This window comes from Scyliorhinus canicula, chromosome 3, assembly GCF_902713615.1.
Source record: "Scyliorhinus canicula chromosome 3, sScyCan1.1, whole genome shotgun sequence".
NCBI classification, from domain to species: domain Eukaryota; kingdom Metazoa; phylum Chordata; class Chondrichthyes; order Carcharhiniformes; family Scyliorhinidae; genus Scyliorhinus; species Scyliorhinus canicula.
In genome coordinates this window covers 275,506,066-275,528,237 of record NC_052148.1, presented here as the reverse complement: position 1 = coordinate 275,528,237, position 22,172 = coordinate 275,506,066, and the positions used below count along the sequence as shown (strand labels likewise).

The 22,172-nt window shown below is 50.9% G+C and overlaps 1 protein-coding gene across 1 annotated transcript in view; it reads right to left on the bottom strand.

Moving 5' to 3' along the window:
• LOC119963676 (3-hydroxybutyrate dehydrogenase type 2-like) overlaps nt 1-22,172 on the bottom strand; it is an 83,740-nt gene that overhangs the window by 20,016 nt on the left and 41,552 nt on the right. The window contains exons 3-5 of the mRNA XM_038792994.1: nt 20,254-20,350; nt 11,818-11,926; nt 6,278-6,338 (exon numbers count right to left, since the gene is read on the bottom strand). Coding sequence (XP_038648922.1) covers nt 6,278-6,338; nt 11,818-11,926; nt 20,254-20,350 — 267 coding nt within the window. The remainder of the gene's footprint in view (nt 1-6,277; nt 6,339-11,817; nt 11,927-20,253; nt 20,351-22,172) is intronic.

Here is a 22,172-nt window from a genome sequence, read left to right as displayed (position 1 = left end):
GTTCCCAGGCTGCTTCACTGTGACGCTGACTGCGAGGACACTGTTCCCAGACTGCTTCACTGCGGGGACACTGTTCCCAGACTGCTTCACTGTGACGCTGACTGCGAGGACACCGTTCCCAGGCTGCTTCACTGTGACACTGACTGCGAGGACACTGTTCCCAGACTGCTTCACTGTGACGCTGACTGCAGGACACCATTCCCAGACTGCTTCACTGTGACACTGATTGCGAGGACACCGTTCCCAGGCTGCTTCACTGCGACGACACCGTTCCCAGGCTGCTTCACTGTGACGCTGACTGCGAGGACACTGTTCCCAGACTGCTTCACTGTGACACTGACTGCGGGGACACCGTTCCCAGACTGCTTCACTGTGACACTGACTGCGAGGACACCGTTCCCCGACTGCTTCACTGTGAGGACACTGTTCCCAGACTGCTTCACTGTGACGCTGACTGCGAGGGACACCGTTCCCAGACTGCTTCACTGTGACGCTGACTGTGAGGACACCGTTCCCAGACTGTTTCACTGTGACGCTGACTGCGAGGACACTGTTCCCAGACTGCTTCACTGTGACACTGACTGCGAGGACACCGTTCCCCGACTGCTTCACTGTGAGGACACTGTTCCCAGACTGCTTCACTGTGACGCAGTGAGGACACCGTTCCCAGGCTGCTTCACGGCGACGCTGACTGCGAGGACACTGTTCCCAGACTGCTTCACTGTGACACTGCGAGGACACCGTTCCCAGACTGCTTCACTGTGATGCTGACTGCAGGACACCGTTCCCAGACTGCTTCACTGTGACGCTGACTGTGAGGACACCGTTCCCAGACTGCTTCACTGTGACGCTGACTGCAGGACACCGTTCCCAGACTGCTTCACTGTGACGCTGACTGCGAGGACACCGTTCCCAGACTGCATCACTGTGACGCTGACTGCAGGACACTGTTCCCAGACTGCTTCACTGCGACGACACCGTTCCCAGACTGCTTCACTGTGACGCTGCGAGGACACCTTTCCCAGACTGCTTCACTGTGACGCTGACTGCAGGACACCGTTCCCAGACTGCTTCACTGCGACGACACCGTTCCCAGACTGCTTCACTGCGACGACACCGTTCCCAGACTGCTTCACTGTGACGCTGACTGCGAGGACACCGTTCCCAGGCTGCTTCACTGTGACGCTGACTGTGAGGACACCATTCCCAGACTGCTTCACTGTGACGCTCACTGTGAGGACACCGTTCCCAGACTGCTTCACTGTGACACTGACTGCGAGGACACTGTTCCCAGACTGCTTCACTGCGATGCTGACTGCGAGGACACTGTTCCCAGGCTGCTTCACTGTGACGCTGACTGCGAGGACACCATTCCCAGACTGCTTCACTGTGACGCTCACTGTGAGGACACCGTTCCCAGACTGCTTCACTGTGACGCTGACTGCGAGGACACTGTTCCCAGGCTGCTTCACTGTGACGCTGACTGCGAGGGCACCGTTCCCAGACTGCTTCACTGTGACACTGACTGCGAGGACACTGTTCCCAGACTGCTTCACTGTGACGCTGACTGCGTGGACACTGTTCCCAGACTGCTTCACTGTGACGCTGACTGCGAGGACACCGTTCCCAGACTGCTTCACTGTGACGCTGACTGCGAGGACACCGTTCCCAGACTGCTTCACTGTGACACTGACTGTGAGGACACCGTTCCCAGACTGCTTCACTGTGACACTGACTGTGAGGACACCGTTCCCAGACTGCTTCACTGTGACGCTGACTGCGAGGACACCGTTCCCAGACTGCTTCACTGTGACGCTGACTGCGAGGACACTGTTCCCAGACTGCTTCACTGTGACGCTGACTGCAAGGACACCATTCCCAGACTGCTTCACTGTGACGCTGACTGCGAGGACACCGTTCCCAGATTGCTTCACTGTGACACTGATTGCGAGGACACCGTTCCCAGGCTGCTTCACTGCGACGACACCGTTCCCAGGCTGCTTCACTGTGACGCTGACTGCGAGGACACTGTTCCCAGACTGCTTCACTGTGACACTGACTGCGGGGACACCGTTCCCAGACTGCTTCACTGTGACACTGACTGCGAGGACACCGTTCCCCGACTGCTTCACTGTGAGGACACTGTTCCCAGACTGCTTCACTGTGACGCTGACTGCGAGGACACCGTTCCCAGACTGCTTCACTGTGACGCTGACTGTGAGGACACCGTTCCCAGACTGCTTCACTGTGACGCTGACTGCGAGGACACTGTTCCCAGACTGCTTCACTGTGACACTGACTGCGAGGACACCGTTCCCCGACTGCTTCACTGTGAGGACACTGTTCCCAGACTGCTTCACTGTGACGCAGTGAGGACACCGTTCCCAGGCTGCTTCACGGCGACGCTGACTGCGAGGACACTGTTCCCAGACTGCTTCACTGTGACACTGCGAGGACACCGTTCCCAGACTGCTTCACTGTGATGCTGACTGCAGGACACCGTTCCCAGACTGCTTCACTGCGACACTGACTGCGAGGACACCGTTCCCAGTCTGCTTCACTGTGACTCTGACTGCAGGACACCGTTCCCAGACTGCTTCACTGTGACGCTGACTGCGAGGACACCGTTCCCAGACTGCATCACTGTGACGCTGACTGCAGGACACTGTTCCCAGACTGCTTCACTGCGACGACACCGTTCCCAGACTGCTTCACTGTGACGCTGCGAGGACACCTTTCCCAGACTGCTTCACTGTGACGCTGACTGCAGGACACCGTTCCCAGACTGCTTCACTGCGACGACACCGTTCCCAGACTGCTTCACTGCGACGACACCGTTCCCAGACTGCTTCACTGTGACGCTGACTGCGAGGACACCGTTCCCAGGCTGCTTCACTGTGACGCTGACTGTGAGGACACCATTCCCAGACTGCTTCACTGTGACGCTCACTGTGAGGACACCGTTCCCAGACTGCTTCACTGTGACGCTGACTGCGAGGGCACCGTTCCCAGACTGCTTCACTGTGACACTGACTGCGAGGACACTGTTCCCAGACTGCTTCACTGTGACGCTGACTGCGTGGACACTGTTCCCAGACTGCTTCACTGTGACGCTGACTGCGAGGACACCGTTCCCAGACTGCTTCACTGTGACGCTGACTGCGAGGACACCGTTCCCAGACTGCTTCACTGTGACACTGACTGTGAGGACACCGTTCCCAGACTGCTTCACTGTGACGCTGACTGCGAGGACACCGTTCCCAGACTGCTTCACTGTGACGCTGACTGCGAGGACACTGTTCCCAGACTGCTTCACTGTGACGCTGACTGCGAGGACACCGTTCCCAGACTGCTTCACTGTGATGCTGACTGCGAGGACACCGTTCCCAGATTGCTTCACTGTGACACTGACTGTGAGGACACCGTTCCCAGACTGCTTCACTGTGACACTGACTGTGAGGACACCGTTCCCAGACTGCTTCACTGTGACGCTGTGAGGACACCGTTCCCAGACTGCTTCACTGTGACACTGACGGTGAGGACACCGTTCCCAGACTGCTTCACTGTGACGCTGACTGCGAGGACACCGTTCCCAGACTGCTTCACTGTGACGCTGACTGCGTGGACACCGTTCCCAGGCTGCTTCACTGTGACGCTGACTGCGAGGACACTGTTCCCAGACTGCTTCACTGTGACGCTGACTGCAGGACACCGTTCCCAGACTGCTTCACTGTGACGCTGACTGTGAGGACACCGTTCCCAGACTGCTTCACTGTGACGCTGACTGTGAGGACACCGTTCCCAGGCTGCTTCACTGTGACGCTGACTGCGAGGACACCGTTCCCAGACTGCTTCACTGTGACGCTGTCTGTGAGGACACCGTTCCCAGGCTGCTTCACTGTGACGCTGACTGCGAGGACACTGTTCCCAGACTGCTTCACTGTGATGCTGACTGCGAGGACACCGTTCCCAGACTGCTTCACTGTCACACTGACTGCGAGGACACTGTTCCCAGACTGCTTCACTGCGAGGACACCGTTCCCAGACTGCTTCACTGTGACGCTAACTGCGAGGACACCGTTCCCAGAATGCTTCACTGTGACGCTGACTGCGAGGACACTGTTCCCAGACTGCTTCACTGTGACGCTGACTGCGAGGACACCGTTCCCAGACTGCTTCACTGTGACGCTGTGAGGTCACTGTTCCCAGACTGCTTCACTGTGACACTGACTGCGAGGACACCGTTCCCAGACTGCTTCACTGCGACGCTGACTGCGAGGACACTGTTCCCAGACTGCTTCACTGTGACACTGACTGCGTGGACACTGTTCCCAGACTGCTTCACTGTGACGCTGACTGCGAGGACACCGTTCCCAGACTGCTTCACTGTGATGCTGACTGCGAGGACACCGTTCCCAGACTGCTTCACTGTGACGCTGACTGCGACGACACCGTTCCCAGACTGCTTCACTGTGACGCTGACTGCGAGGACACTGTTCCCAGACTGCTTCACTGTGACACTAACTGCGAGGACACCGTTCCCAGACTGCTTCACTGTGACGCTAACTGCGAGGACACCGTTCCCAGACTGCTTCACTGTGACGCTCACTGTGAGGACACCGTTCCCAGACTGCTTCACTGTGACACTGACTGCGAGGACAGTGTTCCCAGACTGCTTCACTGTGATGCTGACTGTGAGGACACCGTTCCCAGACTGCTTCACTGTGACGCTGACTGCAAGGACACCGTTCCCAAACTGCTTCACTGTGACGCTGACTGCGAGGACACCGTTCCCAGACTGCTTCACTGTGACGCTGACTGCGAGGACACCGTTCCCAGGCTGCTTCACTGTGACACTGTGAGGACACCGTTCCCAGACTGCTTCACTGTGACGCTAACTGCGAGGACACCGTTCCCAGGCTGCTTCACTGTGACACTGTGAGGACACCGTTCCCAGACTGCTTCACTGTGACGCTAACTGCGAGGACACCGTTCCCAAACTGCTTCACTGTGACACTGTGAGGACACCGTTCCCAGACTGCTTCACTGTGACGCTAACTGCGAGGACACCGTTCCCAGGCTGCTTCACTGTGATGCTGACTGCGAGAACACCGTTCCCAGGCTGCTTCACTGTGACGCTGGCTGCGAGGACACCGTTCCCAGACTGCTTCACTGTGACGCTAACTGCGAGGACACCGTTCCCAGACTGCTTCACTGTGACGCTGACTGCGAGGACACCGTTCCCAGACTGCTTCACTGTGACGCTAACTGCGAGGACACCGTTCCCAGACTGCTTCACTGTGACCCTGACTGCGAGGACACTGTTCCCAGACTGCTTCACTGTGACGCTGACTGTGAGGACACTGTTCCCAGACTGCTTCACTGTGATGCTGACTGTGAGGACACCGTTCCCAGACTGCTTCACTGTGACGCTAACTGCGGGGACACCGTTCCCAGACTGCTTCACTGTGACGCTAACTGCGGGGACACCGTTCCCAGACTGCTTCACTGTGACGCTGACTGCGAGGACACCGTTCCCAGACTGCTTCACTGTGACGCTAACTGCGGGGACACCGTTCCCAGACTGCTTCACTGTGACGCTGACTGTGAGGACACTGTTCCCAGGCTGCTTCACTGTGATGCTGACTGTGAGGACACCGTTCCCAGGCTGCTTCACTGTGACGCTAACTGCGAGGACACTATTCTGACTGAAAACAATGAATGAATCTCTGACAATTAATTTACTTTGCAGTATTGCGTTGGCTTAGCACTTCCTAGAAATGGGACATGAGATTGAAGAATTTACGAGCAAGAAGGATAATTCCTAGACTGAGCTGCAGGATGTTGATTGGCTGACACCTTCTCTGTTGGCATCTTTGATATCTCAATATAACGGGACATTGCAACAAGGAATCAGACAAGAGGAGGGAAATTTGGAAAAAGAAAAAAATTAAAGACCTGTGTCTGATTGCATGAAACATTGAATTGTAAAACAATGTTGGTCTGGTCCACCACTTTGGATCATTTAAGTTTGACACGGGGAGGCCACCATCATTCAGCATGTCAGCTGGGAGATCAGGATTTGGTTTGTGATTGGATACGAGGGCAATGATGATCAGTTGTTGAATATTATGAGGGAAGAAGCAGCCAAATCAGATTGTGCGCTCTGGAACAGATGCTTTTAAAGAAATGAATAGGAATCAGAGGGACAATTTGTCCTGCTTTCTGATTAGTTTTGACAGTGGGTGAGTGATATGTGACAGTGCCAATTATTCACCTTTGATGCTCGATACCACAGAGGACATATTGATGATATTGCCAGAGTTCTGAGCAAGCATCTGCATTTAAAAAGAAAAGCAATGAAAGAAACAGGCTGAGCAGGTTTGTTCACATAATGATCGGTACAGATTTAACTGACAAAATCAATCTGCAGGCTGCGTTACAATCTCAACCACACCTGTTGTATAGACAGGAGGACATTCCAAGTACACTGACATTAATGTTTTCATCTAAACCCTTTCTTGATAACAAATTGTAAATTTATTGGAATAAAATATTTGTGACAGTCATCAAGAGCATACTAGGACAGCATGGTAGCACAGTGGTTAGCACTGCTGCTTCAGAGCTCCAGGGTCCCAGGTTCGATTCCCCACTGGGTCACTGTCTGTGCGGAGTCTGCACGTTCTCCCCGTGTCTGCGTGGGTTTCCTCCGGGTGCTCCGGTTTCCTCCCACAAGTCCAAAGATGTGCAGGTTAGGTGGATTGGCCGTGCTAAATTGCCCTTAGTGTCCAGAAAAGGTTAGTTGGGGTTACTGGGATAGGGTAGATACGTGGGGTTGGGTAGGGTGCTCTTTGTAAGGGCCGGTGCAGACTCGATGGGCTGAATGGCCTCGTTCTGCACAGTAAATTCTATAATTCTATGATACTTACGTAAGTGTGAAACTTACCAGTAACTGAAACCCAAAAAACAAATTATCCTTAAAAGGAGGAAAAGACAAAGGTGGAATTCTCCATAAACACGGCCAAGTGTCAGGTTCTGACAGAAACCCATCGTGTTTCGCTCCAGAAACACCGTCAATAGGAAATTGCTGGGGTGTCGGTTTGCTCCATCACTGGCGGGGTGGGGGCCTGATAGAGGTGCCAAGGCTGACTCCACAGATATCGGGGCACCATCTTTATAGGATGCCCCTATCCACGGGAAAAATAAACTCCCTCCCACCCCCCCACTGCCATGGAGGACCCCCCCATCCCATAAGTTTTGGAGGCCCCTGTCACCACAGAGGTGTTGGTGGGGAATCTTCTTCTTCCCTCCCCCCACCACAATGGAGGAGGGGTATCCCCTGGCAGGGTCCCCTCGGGGGGGAGCGTTCTCAGCCCGGGGGTGGGGGGGGGGGCTCTCTCAGCTGGGGGGTGGGGGGTGGAGTGGGATTATTCTCAGCCCGGGGGGGGGGGTGTTCTCAGCCTGGGGGGAGAGGGGAGGGTTCTCAGCCCGGGGGGGGTGTTCTCAGCCTGGGGGGGAGAGGGGAGGGTTCTCAGCCCGGGGGTGGGCGGGGGGGGGGGGTGTTCTCAGCCCGGGGGGGGGGGTGTATGTTACGGGGCTGACGTTGCAGCGTAAACCGTTTCATTCCATTTCCGTTGATGCAAATCAGCTTCACTCCCTTTTTGGGGAACTTGCCGGTGCAAATCCCATTCTGGCCCCTTCGGGAAATTTAGTGGCCGTAACGGGATTAGTGCCAGCAGCAAACTAACCCTGAAAATCACGCCCCACATTTACTGAAACAAGACAGTTTCCTTCGATGGGATAATTTATCAGAAGATTGGCTTTGTTGTTGATTGGAATGGGAGAGATGCCAGGGCAGCATTATTGCCCATCTCTAATTGCCCATGTGGGTGAGCTGCCTTCCTGACCTGCTGCAGTCCCCATGTCCCCATGGTGTAGGTACATCATCGAAGATGGGGATGCTCGGGAACCTCTTTAATCCACCAGCAGCATCTCAGCCCACCTCCCCCCCCCCCCCCCCCCCCCCGGCTCGGCCCCCACAACTCCCACCCACTCACACAACATAACAGGTCACATCTCATTGCTGTTTGCAGCAGATTTCTGTGTGAATTGTACTGGAACATCTTGAAGGCATTATAGTAACGGCAGCTTTTCATTCTTTCTTGATTAAATTCAGGTTCCCTTATATTAGTCTGATGTATTAAATATGTTTTCTGCGTCTACACTGAAGATTCGCGAGGAATTAAGGGCTATGGGGAGAATGCTGGTAGGTGGAGTTGAAATGCCCATCAGCCATGATTGAATGGCGGAGTGGACTCGATGGGCCGAATGGCCTTACTTCCACTCCTATGTCTTATGGTCTTATGGTCTTATTCTGACGCATTTAACAAGCCACAGAATTGACGATTCTGTGAGTGTAAGACTAGTGTAAGACTGTGGGCGACACGGTAGCACAGTGGTTAGCATTGTTTCTTCACAGTGCCAGAGACCCGGGTTCGAATCCCAGCCCTGGGTCACTGTCTGTGCAGAGTCTGCACGCTCTCCCTGAGTCTGCGTGGGTTTCCTCCGGGTGCTCCGGTTTCCTCCCACTAGTCCTGAAAGACGTGCTGATGGGTAATTTGGACATTCTGAATTCTCCCTCTGTGTACCCGAACAGGCGCCGGAATGTGGCAACTAGGGGACTTTCACAGTAACTTCATTGCAGTGTTAATGTAAGCCTACTTGTGCCAATAATAGAGATTATTATTAGATACATGTTCATCGTTACCAACAATGAAGTTAAATTCCATTCTGTCCTTACCCGACATCCATACATTCTAACCCCGAGTTGCTGAATAGTGAATGTTATTTAGCCCAAGGACACAGGCGGGAATTTTTACTGGGAGACAGAGAGTGAGTGTGCTAGCCTGCTGGGAGATTGCAGAGCAGGACTGTTAGGGTAGATGCCCTGCCGAGTTTAACAGTGGAGCCTTATTTACTGGTTGGCTGGTGGTTGGGAGCAGGGATGTTGCAGCTGATGGCCAGTGAGGATGGTTCCTGACAGTCAATCAGGTAGGGCACGGGATCAGAAGGCTGCAGCTGGACATTTTATTCCCGGGCCTGGGGGAACACACCTGCTGTTCCTGGCCCTCAGAAAGCACTAAAAAAGCAAAATCTGTGGCCGTCTCCAGCCAATCATTGCCTCTCGACACGGTTCCACTGCTTGGATGTGTCATCAGGTGCAAATATTGAATGTTATGTCAGCCCCCCCCCCCCCCCCCCCCCCCCCCGTCGTTAGTGGGACCGTCATTGTTGGCACAGCGGGGGGGCAGCACCATGGCGCTGTGGCTAGCACTGCTGCCTCAAGGCTCCGAAGTTCCAGGTTCAATCCCTGCCCTGGGTCACTGTCTGTGTGGAGTTTGCACATTCTCCCCGTGTCTGCGTGGGTTTCACCCCCACAACCCAAAGATGTGCCGGGTAGGTGGATTGGCCACGCTAAGCTGCCCCTTAATTGGAATGGAATAAATGAATTGGGTACTCTAAATTTAAAAATAAGAGAAAAATAAATAAAGTTGTTGGCACAGCTCGAGACATAGAAATCATGGTGGCTGACAAGGTGACAGATCTGAGTCTCCGCCATTCCTGTGCTCAGGCTGATAACAACCAATCACTTTTCTGCTGCTCTTTCAATCACTGCTTGTTTCTCTCCCATGCTTGCTGCTGATAGGCTAATGCAGATAGGCTCGTTAGCCTATCAGTCGCGAGTGTGGGAGAACCCACAGCCTGTGGTTGGTGGAGGAGATCCTCACAGATTCTCCTCCCTGGTTTTCCCAATGATTGATCTTTCCGGGTTTCTGGGGGGCTTTCGATGGCAAATTCACTAATTGCCCCCTTTGTATTTTGAACCGGACTAAAAGGCAGTCGTGAAGCAGATGACAATCCAGTGGTTCAGCCACCATTACCAATACAACCAGATGTATTTAATTAAACCCAGCTGCAATAGTGTGAAGATAATGGCCGCGATTCTCCGCAACCACAATGGGTGGGAGAATAGCGGGAGGTCCGCTCCCGCACCTCCCGCTATTCTCCCCCCCCCCAAAATGGCGTGTCCGGTTTTCCGACAGGCCGCTCGGAGAAACGCGGGCCGCCGTGCGATTGTCCGACCCCGATGGGCCAAGCGGCCTGCCGTTCCCGACCTGTTCACGACGGCGGCAACCACACCTGGTCGCTGCATCGTGAACATGGCGCGCCAGGTAAATGTGGGGCCTGTGGGGGGCGGCTCGGGGATCGAGCACCACGACCGTGCTCGGGGGGGGGGGGGGGGGGGACTGGCCCACGATCGGTGCCCACCGATCGTCGGGCCGGCGTCTCAAGGGGACGCACTCTTTCCCCTCCGCCGCCCCGCAAGATCAAGCCGCCACGTCTTGCGGGGCGGCTGAGGGGAAAGACGGCAACCGCGCATGTGCGGGTTTGAGCTGTCCAACCCGCGCATACGCGGCTGACGTCATTAGGCTCCGCCGCGGCGTCATTCTTGGTGCGCCGGGCCTTGAAGCCAGGGACAAGGCCCGGCCGCCGAGTTTCCCGGTGCTGCCCGCCTATCCCCCCGGGTAGGGGAGAATAGGGGGCCGGGAGAGGCTTCCGACGCCGTCGTGAACCTCACCAGGTTTCACAACAGCATCGGGCCTTGCGGAGAATTCCGGTGATAAACTTTCATCTCCAGATCATTAGACCTGGCCTCTGTATTACTAGACCAGTAAGATAAGGGCAAGGATACAGTACCCACTGATTACTCTAATTGGCAGGATAGAGGCATTTATTGATACGGTTCAATGAGAAAATGTGGGTATTTGAGAAATGAGGTGCAGTGATGGCGTTAACTCCGACAGTTTCATTATAACCACGGTTATCAGCACAGCCCCTCTTCCATGGTGCAGCCCCTCTTCCATGGTGCAGCCCCTCTTCCATGGTGCAGCCCCTCTTCCATGGTGCAGCCCCTCTTCCATGGTGCAGCCCCTCTTCCATGGTGCAGCCCCTCTTCCATGGTGCAGCCCCTCTTCCATGGTGCAGTTAAGGTGTTGGTGAAGGAATAGCTTCAAGAAAATTGAGGGTTTACATTCATTGTGGGCCTGACATTACCCTGACATTACCCTGACATTACCCTGACATTACCCTGACATTACCTTGACATTACCCTGCTTGTGTGAAGAATAAATACCAATGCAGACTGGTTGGACTGAGTGACTGGTGGGCAGCACGGTAGCACAGTGGCTAGCACTGTGGCTTCACAGCGCCAGGGTCCCAGGTTTGATTCCCCACTGGGTCACTGCCTGTGCAGAGTCTGCACGTTCTCCCCGTGTCTGCGTGGGTTTCCTCCGGGTGCTCCGGTTACCTCCCACAGTCCAAAGACGGGCAGGTTAGGTGGACTGACCGTGCTAAATTGCCCTTAGTGTCCAAAAAGGTGAGGAGGGGTTACTGGGCTATGGGGATAGGGTGGAGGTGTGGGCTTAAGTAGGGTGCTCTTTCCAAGGGCCAGTGCAGACTCAATGGGCCAAATGGACTCCTTCTGCACTGTAAATTCTATGTTTCTGAAATGCAGAGACTGGACAATTCTATGTTGTATAAGATCCTTTCTTCAGATCTCTCACTTAGTTACCATGATACTGTTGCCACATTACTGATTATTTGCCCAACGGTTTATTGTTACTCAGAAAGAAATGTCTTTGTCTTCTCAGTAAAATACCCTGGTAGTCAGGATCTTTATCTTAGTTTAAGCCTACAGTTGAATGGCAGCGCTGGAATAGTGAGGTCTCCCACTCACTGGGATCCCAAGGGACTTACCTTCGGTAAAAAGGTTCTGATCATCAAATACATGCTGCGAACATTAAGGTTCATGGTAAAGTCCCAGTCTTTGTCTTCACAATCCAGAATTGTGCCGTGATGGACAAAGCTGTAACACAGAATGAAAGGGAGTAAAAAGAAAAGTTTTTAGCTGACCCCTACGGTAACAAACAAAGGGTGCGCTCAGCAAAGTGCACACCTCTGCAATGCCACGTTAACGCAATTACATAGCTCATTCTTATGGTTTTCCCTGCCTGGTTGATATCCTGCAATTGCAAATCAAAAAAAGAAATATTTTATTGAGAGCTTCCATCTCATTAAGGAGGCTTCAGGCAAATCCACGCCCAACAACCTGCTCTGAAAACTCTGCTCACATTTGGACGGCTGTGACAATCTACAGCATTCTAAAACAATCAACAACATTCTAAATAAAGCAACCCACAACATTCTAGAAATAAGTTAATTCACACCATCTCCCAATATTGACAGATCTTTTAAAACCTCCAGGATTCAGATCTCCATCTTCACCTAAAGCTAATCAGTTCTTCCTTGGGCCATACAATACCATATCTATTCCTTAGTTTTTGATCTGTACAGTTACAAATAAACAGACTAAAATTTTCTTCAAAATTCTTCAAGAGCAGATTTTATTAAGAAAGATCGGAATTCTCCACATTTTCGGGGGCTAGGTGGACGCCGGAGGGGTTGGTGCCGCTCCAGCCGGCGCTGAAGGGCCGGCGCGAGTTCGCACATGCGCGGAATGGCCAGTGTGAGCTTACGCATGCGCGGAACGGCTGACGTGATTCCGCGCATGCGCAGACCGGCCGACGTATTTTTGCGTCTTCTCCACGCTGGCCCCTGGGCAATATGGCGAAGCCCAACAGGAACTCGGCGTGGAACAAGATCGCCCTCAGCTCGGTGGGCCCTGACCACGGGCCAGGCCACCATGGGGGCCGCCCTGTGGTCGGATCCACCCACGTCCCCCCACACTCCCTCGAGGACCACCTGCCAGGTCCCGCCATGCGTGTGGGGAGTGATTCATGCCAGCAGGGCTGGCCAAAAATGGACAGCCGCTCGGCCCATCGGGGCGGGTGAGTCGCCGGGGGGAGGGCAGGGCGCTGCCAATGGCCCCCGACCACGTGCCGGTAATCCCTCCCACCGCCCGAGAATCTGGCGTCAGGGCGGTGCGGCGGGATTCGCGCCTCACCCCGGGGGTTCTCCAACCCAGCAGGGGGGGTCGGAGAATCCCGCCAAAGCTTTCCAAATACCCTTCCCGCTGAAATAAAAACAGCAAATTCTGGATAAGCTCAGCACGCCTGGCAGCGTGTGCAGACAGAGAAACCAAGATAACATTTCGAGTCTGCATGACTCTTTTTCGAAACGTTAACTCTGTTTCTCTCTCCATAGATTCTGCCAAACTTGCTGAGTTTATCCAGCATTTTCTGATTTTATTTCAGATCAATCGCAGTATTTTACTTTTTTATCCTTCCTGTTTGGTTCAGTAATCTCTTTATCCTTAAAGAATGTAATTTCCCAAGACAGCAGTACCAGGAAAGACATTCAAAAGGATCGTACTCTCAGCTACAGTCATATCGATTTTCAGAGGCAATATAATAGTGAATGTCCCTTGGCCATCACATCTGTACATTACTCCCTCCAATCCAATTATCACTATTCTGATAGCTAGATACTTGTAATCAGCAGCAATTTCAATGTCCACATCATGAAGAAATATAATTAACTGGCTTTTTCCTAATGTCTATAACTAACTCTTTTGTCTGTTTTCTTTGTTCAGTTTAAGAGAATTGTTATCGCACCATTTTATCATCCACTAAGTTTCTAGTTTCCTTCATTAGCCCTGACAAGAACCACAACTACGGTATTATCAACATCCTTCATGACCTTTATTGATTGACAATCATTCGTGTTTTTATGATCCTGCAAGTGGTGTCATGTGACCCAAATCCCAAAAAAGGAAACCTGGCAAATATTCGCAGCTATTTGCCATTTGCATTTTACCACCAGAAAATCCCTCGACTGAAGTCAGGAACCCACAAATTCCAGTAACACTTTTGGAGATTTGATATATTAAATTAAACATGTATTTAAAAAAGAAAACTTAAACACACATGATTACATTTATATAGCTAAAATTAGTCCCACAGAACATTCTCCCAAAAGGTTCTTACTTGGTTAGACTCACAAATAAATACCTCTTGAGACAACAGTCCTTATAGATCCTTAATCTATAACATTCCGATAATATCACAAGGAACACCCCACTGTTGCTGTAGCGAAGGAATGTCACAGGGCTTCTCTCTCCATCCTCCACTTGGCTGTGGACATTCCAAACTTTTAAACAAAACCCTGCTCTCTGGAAAAAAACATCCACTTTTCTGGGTTGCTGGAGGCTGCTCACGTTGCTTCTTTTCGAAGCTCTCTCGCAGCACAAAGCAAACTTCAGGAGGTCTTAAATGGCCAGGCCCAACACAGCTCCCAACCCATCTTTAAATATGTTTTTTGTCTTTCATCTTTCCTTTTTGACCTTTACCTTTCCCACAAAATAAACCAAACACAACCCTTTATCTCCTAATGCAAATTTCTACCCATGTCTTGTGTACCTGTCGAGCATCCAACTCGACCCTAAATGCCTGCTTATCAAACTTAGCCCCTAGATATTCAGCTCCCCCTAGTTATTCAGCTCCCACTTTAAGTAAATGAGTCTTGCATGTACTCAAAGCCCCCACAATCCTGCTTTACAGAATACCAGAGTCGACACCAAAAATATTAAAAAATAAAATTTTCCCCAGTGTAGATGATGAAATGTGAAGGAGACAGCACACAGAGATTATTAACCTTGTCTCTGAGTAAATTCCTGAAACTAACATTTGTTTTGTCTTGTTGTGAAGGAATACACTGATCTAAAGCTGGAGAGTGGGATTGCCATCAAGGACTATAAATTTCTCAATTAATAATAATAATAATAATAACAATCTTTATTGTCACAAGTAGGTTTACATTAACACTGAAGTTACTGTGAAAATTCCCCAGTCGCCACACTCCGGCGTCTGTTTGGGTACACAGAGGGAGAATTCAGAATGTCCAATTCACCTAACAGCACGTCTTTCGGGACTTTTGGGAGGAAACCGGAGCACCCGGAGGAAACCCACACAGACACGGGGAGAACGTGCAGACTCCGCACAGACAGTGACCCAAGCCGGGAATCGAACCTGGGATCCTGGCGCTGTGAAGCAACAGTGCTAACCACTGTATCACCGTGCCGCCCAATTTTCATGCAATTAGCAATGAATGGTTGCAAGGTAACAAAAACTGAAGAAAAATCAACCAAGATAGCTTGGGCATAATGGCCTAATCGATCAGAGTGCTGTTGGATTAGATGGACGAAGGTCAGAACAGCATCAACCATTGAATTATTATTTTTTTTAACTTAGAGTACCAAATTTATTTGTCCCAATTATGGGGCAATTTAGCGTGGTCAATCCCCCTACCCTGCTCACCATTGGGTTGTGGGGGTGAAACCCACGCAAACACTGGGAAAATGTGCAAACTCCACACGGACAGTGACCCAGAGCCGGGATCGAACATGGGACCTCGGTGCCGTGAGGCTGCAGTGCTAACCACTGCGCCACCGTGCTGCCTGAACCATTGAATTATGATAGGCAAATTGCAACTGATCAATATGTGAAAGTTAGGATCCCGGATGAGAACTGAAATATTTTCAATTTGTAAAACTGTAAGGAAATGGTACTGTCCCACAGGAGTGTTCACAGTTACTGTCCCACAGGAGTTACTGCCCCACAGGAGTTACTGTCCCACAGGAGTTACTGTCCCACAGGAGTTACTGTCCCACAGGAGTTACTGCCCCACAGGAGTTACTGTCCCACAGGAGTTACTGTCCCACAGGAGTTACTGCCCCACAGGAGTTACTGTCCCACAGGAGTTACTGTCCCACAGGAGTTACTGTCCCACAGGAGTTACTGTCCCACAGGAGTTACTGTCCCACAGGAGTTACTGCCCCACAGGAGTTACTGTCCCACAGGAGTTACTGTCCCACAGGAGTTACTGTCCCACAGGAGTTACTGCCCCACAGGAGTTACTGTCCCACAGGAGTTACTGCCCCACAGGAGTTACTGCCCCACAGGAGTTACTGCCCACAGGAGTGTTCACAGTTACTGTCCCACAGGAGTTACTGTCCCACAGGAGTTACTGTCCCACAGGAGTTACTGCCCCACAGGAGTTACTGCCCCACAGGAGTTACTGCCCACAGGAGTGTTCACAGTTACTGTCCCACAGGAGTTACTGTCCCACAGGAGTTACTGCCCCACAGGAGTTACTGTCCCACAGGAGTTACTGTCCCACAGGAGTTACTGTCCCACAGGAGTTACTGCCCCACAGGAGTTACTGCCCCACAGGAGTTACTGTCCCACAGGAGTGTTCACAGTTACTGTCCCACAGGAGTTACTGTCCCACAGGAGTGTTCACAGTTACTGTCCCACAGGAGTTACTGTCCCACAGGAGTTACTGCCCCACAGGAGTTACTGTCCCACAGGAGTGTTCACAGTTACTGTCCCACAGGAGTTACTGTCCCACAGGAGTTACTGTCCCACAGGAGTGTTCACAGTTACTGTCCCACAGGAGTTACTGTCCCACAGGAGTTACTGCCCCACAGGAGTTACTGCCCCACAGGAGTTACTGCCCCACAGGAGTGTTCACAGTTACTGTCCCACAGGAGTTACTGTCCCACAGGAGTTACTGTCCCACAGGAGTTACTGTCCCACAGGAGTTACTGCCCCACAGGAGTTACTGCCCCACAGGAGTTACTGTCCCACAGGAGTTACTGCCCCACAGGAGTTACTGTCCCACAGGAGTTACTGTCCCACGGGAGTTACTGTCCCACAGGAGTTACTGCCCCACAGGAGTTACTGTCCCACAGGAGTTACTGTCCCACAGGAGTTACTGTCCCACAGGAGTTACTGCCCCACAGGAGTTACTGTCCCACAGGAGTTACTGCCCCACAGGAGTTACTGCCCCACAGGAGTTACTGTCCCACAGGAGTTACTGTCCCACAGGAGTATTCACAGTTACTGTCCCACGGGAGTTACTGTCCCACAGGAGTTACTGCCCCACAGGAGTTACTGCCCCACAGGAGTTACTGTCCCACGGGAGTTACTGTCCCACAGGAGTTACTGTCCCACAGGAGTTACTGTCCCACGGGAGTTACTGTCCCACAGGAGTTACTGTCCCACAGGAGTTACTGTCCCACAGGAGTTACTGTCCCACAGGAGTTACTGCCCCACAGGAGTTACTGTCCCACAGGAGTTACTGCCCCACAGGAGTTACTGTCCCACAGGAGTTACTGTCCCACAGGAGTTACTGTCCCACGGGAGTTACTGTCCCACGGGAGTTACTGTCCCACAGGAGTTACTTTCCCACAGGAGTTACTGTCCCACAGGAGTTACTGCCCCACAGGAGTTACTGTCCCACAGGAGTTACTGCCCCACAGGAGTTACTGTCCCACAGGAGTTACTGTCCCACGGGAGTTACTGTCCCACAGGAGTTACTGTCCCACAGGAGTTACTGTCCCACAGGAGTTACTGCCCCACAGGAGTTACTGTCCCACAGGAGTTACTGTCCCACAGGAGTTACTGTCCCACAGGAGTTACTGCCCCACAGGAGTTACTGCCCCACAGGAGTGTTCACAGTTACTGCCCCACAGGAGTTACTGTCCCACAGGAGTGTTCACAGTTACTGCCCCACAGGAGTTACTGCCCCACAGGAGTTACTGCCCCACAGGAGTGTTCACAGTTACTGTCCCACAGGAGTTACTGTCCCACAGGAGTTACTGTCCCACAGGAATGTTCACAGTTACTGTCCCACAGGAGTTACTGTCCCACAGGAGTTACTGTCCCACAGGAGTGTTCACAGTTACTGTCCCACAGGAGTTACTGCCCCACAGGAGTTACTGTCCCACAGGAGTTACTGTCCCACAGGAGTTACTGTCCCACAGGAATGTTCACAGTTACTGCCCACAGGGCCAGTAGGTATTTTATATGTTAAAACAAACTTTAATTTAATCACAGAATTAACCACATTAGCAACAAAGAATTAGCTTTATAGTTCACAGTTAGTACAGTTCTGAAGGAAAAGAAGAAACTTGAACTTACTTCCTAAACCTGCCACTATTTTCCAATTAAGCAAACCAATATATATTAAATACTACTCATGAATAAAGTTCACAACCAGAGTTTTACTTGTTTTCCTCTCTGCAGGATCTTTGGGGGGGAATCTTTCAGAACCAAACTGAAACATCTCTGTTCAGAATAGAGTTCTCGGATCTACTGACTCTTCAGACAGACCTGGGTCCTTGCATTAACTACTTCACCTGCGCCCAAAGCATAAGGCATTGTTTTGTCTCTTCTTACAAGATGTCCCTTGACTTGTTTAACCAGGACCAATCATAATACCCCTCATAAATAAATTATATGCCAGGGCCCTCCAAACCTAAACAATATTCCATTAGCTGGCTATCTGTAAACAAGTAAATGGTTCTCAAAATCTATCAGCAGAACACTTCACCTACAAACCAAAGATTATCTCACTTTTATAACATCTCAATCACCTCTTGATCAGCCATAATGTGTGCATGCATCGTAACCCGCATACACACATTATGGGGAAGCACAGTAGCACAGTGGGTAGCACTATTGCTTCACAGCTCCAGGGTCCCAGGTTCAATTCCCGGCTTGGGTCACTGTCTATGCGGAGTCTGCACGTTCTCCCCGTGTCTGCGTGGGTTTCCTCCGGGTGCTCCGGTTCCCTCCCACAAGTCCCGAAAGACGTGCTGTTAGGTGAATTGGACATTCTGAATTCTCCCTCCGTGTACCCGAACAGGCGCCGGAATTAGGCGACTAGGGGCTTTTCACAGTAACTTCATTGCAGTGTTCATGTGAGCCTACTTGTGACAATAAAGATTATTCCTATTATTGTTAACCCAGGTTTTTAATAACATTACTGCAAAATAAATATAAAATATGACAATTTCTTATATTCATCACAGAAACAAGAGGATCTAAATGACACTTTGACATAAAGGTCGGTAACTTTCATGGAGTGGCAATCGGAGTTATACTGCCACTCTGCTCCCAGAGTACCTTTGTTACAACACCCCGGAACTCAGAAGTTAAGGGTCAATGTGCTCGGAACACTTCATGACTATTGATGTAAGAGCACTTGGTTGGTAATCATTCCAACAGCAAGGTCAAACAATTTGTGAAAGACCAGGGAGAAATAAACTGTCAACTGATAATAAAGAACATTCAAATAATGGACAACAATGGTTCCAGCACAATAAAGTGCCAGACACTGAATGATGTAAATGAATAAACAGCCTTTGCTGTGAATGCACTCACCTCAAAACAAATCCTAGCTCCACTCCTTGACAAATAGTTGTGATTTAAACATTATCTGTATTTCCACAAAAGATAATGCTTTGCAATATCCACCTGGAGGTTCCCCTCCAAGCTGCCCACCACCCCAAATTGGAAATATATCGCCGTTCCTTTAGTGTCGCTGGGGAAATATCCTGGAACTCCCTCCCTAACAGCACTGTGGGTGTACCTACACCTCAGGGACTGCAACGGTTCAAGAAGGCGGCTCACCACCACCTTCTGAAGGGCAACTAGGGTTGGGCAATAATTGCTGGCCTAACCAGCGACCCCCACATCTCCAAATAAATTTAAAATATAGGCCTAGCTGTTTAAAGGTTTAATGTCAAGGAGGAAGTAACTCCTTCAAATATGGGTTGGCATGGTAGAACAGTGGTTAGCACTGTTGCTTCACAGCTCCAGGGTCCCAGGTTCGATTCCCAGCTTGGGTCACTGTGCAGAGTCTGCACGTTCTCCCCGTGTCTGCGTGGGTTTCCTCCGGGTGCTCCGGTTTCCTCCCACAAGCCCCGAAAGACGTGCTGTTGGGTGAATTGGACATTCTGAATTCTCCCTCTGTGTACCCGAACAGGCACCGGGATGTGGCGACTAGGGGATTTTCACAGTAACTTCATTGCAGTGTTAATGTAAACCTACTTGTGACAGCAATAAAGATTAAAAATAAAGATTAAACACGCACTTGCAGCAAATGTCATCCCACTTTCAGACAGCAAGCATTAATTATTTCAAGCTATCTGTGACACTTTGATCATGGTTCTCAATTGTAGAGTTCCACTGATGTAATTTCCAATTGTTCATCAAGAGGCTGTTCCTGCACAATGTTATAGATACTCATCTCACTTTGAAAGTGGGTCCATACAGTCTCTGAAAGTTACATAAGCTTTAAATAAGTGATAATATAAAGGCAAACATCCATTCTTTGGTCAACAGAAGCTTTACCCCACAATATATTTAAATTTTATATATTTATTACCCGGCACAGTTAAACAGGACATCAATTTTTTCAATTTCCTTGGCCAGCTTTTCTACTTGGTCTTTCTGAGTCACATCGAGAACTTTAGTTTCAATACCTGTTAGGAAGCAAAAACATTCAGCAGAAATTCAGATTATTTTATTGTTTAATCTGATCACAAACACCCAAATCATAGACGGGATTATATGGGATCTACGAGACAGGAACAGATCATTCAGACCAACCAATCCATACTAGGATTCATGGTCCATTAAAGTCCATTCCAGCCTTTTCTCATTGCATCCGATCAACATAAATCTCCATTTTTTTTCTCCCTCATTTTGTTCTCTAGTTTTGCCTTACATGCCTCAACCACTACCCTGTGGGAGTGAGTCCCACATTCTCCCCACTCCCTGTGGGAGTGAGTCCCACATTCTCCCACTACCCTGTGGGAGTGAGTCCCACATTCTCCCCACTCCCTGTGGGAGTGAGTCCCACATTCTCCCCACTCACTGTGGGAGCGAGTCCCACATTCTCCCCACTCCCTGTGGGAGAGAGTTCCACATTCTCCCCACTCCCTATGGGAGTGAGTCCCACATTCACCCCACTCCCTGTGGGAGTGAGTCCCACAATCTCCCCACTCCCTGTGGGAGCAAGTCCCTCATTCTCCCCACTCCCTGTGGGAGCGAGTCCCACATTCTCCCCACTCCCTGTGGGAGCGAGTCCCACATTCTCCCCACTCCCTGCGGGAGCGAGTTCCACATTCTCCCCACTCCCTGTGGGAGCGAGTCCCACATTCTCCCCACTCCCTATAGGAGCGAGTCCCACATTCTCCCCACTCCCTGTGGGAGTGAATCCCACATTCACCCCACTCTCTGTGGGAGCGAGTCCCACATTCTCCCCACTCCCTGCGCAAAATTTGACCCAAACATTTCAATGCATTTCTGACAGGAATGACCTCACAGTTCTCTCAAAACCTTTTTTCACGTCCAGGTGGCTTAATAATAATAATAATAATCACTTATTGTCCAAGTCGTCTTCAATTAAGTTACTGTGAAAAGCCCCTAGTCGCCACATTCCGGCGCCTGTTCGGGGAGGCCGGGAATTGAACCCGCGATGCTGGCATTGTTCTGCATTGCAAGCCATCTGTTTAGCCCACTGTGCTAAAGCCTGGTGACATACCGCCTGTTGACTTACTAACCTGGTGACTTATTAACCTGCTGAGTTACCGCCCTGATGATTTACCGCCCTGATGATATACCGCCCCGGTCACTTACCCCCCTGGTGATTTACCGCCCTGGTGATTTACCACCCCGGTGACTTACCAACCTGCTGAGTTACCGCCCTGATGATTTACCACCCCGGTGACTTACCAACCTGCTGAGTTACCGCCCTGATGATTTACCGCCCCGGTGACTTACCAACCTGGTGCTTACCATCCTGGCAACTTACCAACTTTAAGTATAGTCAACCTATCTAATAGCTCCTCTTTGTCAACGTTTAGCCAACCACTGCCTTTACCACAGCCTCTTGCACTATGGCTTTGGAAACAGCATCTTCCTTGGTGAAGACAGGTGAAGAATATTCATTTTGTATCTGAGCCACACCCTCCATCTCCTTGTGGAAATCTCCGTTTTGGATTCTAACCGACCCCACTCCTCCGTTCACTACTTGTTTATTATTTATGTGCTGTTGTGACCAGGTGGGGAAGGAAACACTGCTCTACCTCTTTTCACACTCTTTCATTATCGCAAAGGTTTCAAATTTTAAATAAGATGCTGTATTCAGTATGTACTTGACTGTATTTGCCTGGATTAATTAAGATATTTGCGAGTTAAACATAGACGGGGTTGTTTTTATTTGTTGAAACCCACCCGGGTAAAAATATTAAAACTATGTCCTTGTTCCCATTAACGTACGGAAACACCCACACACACACA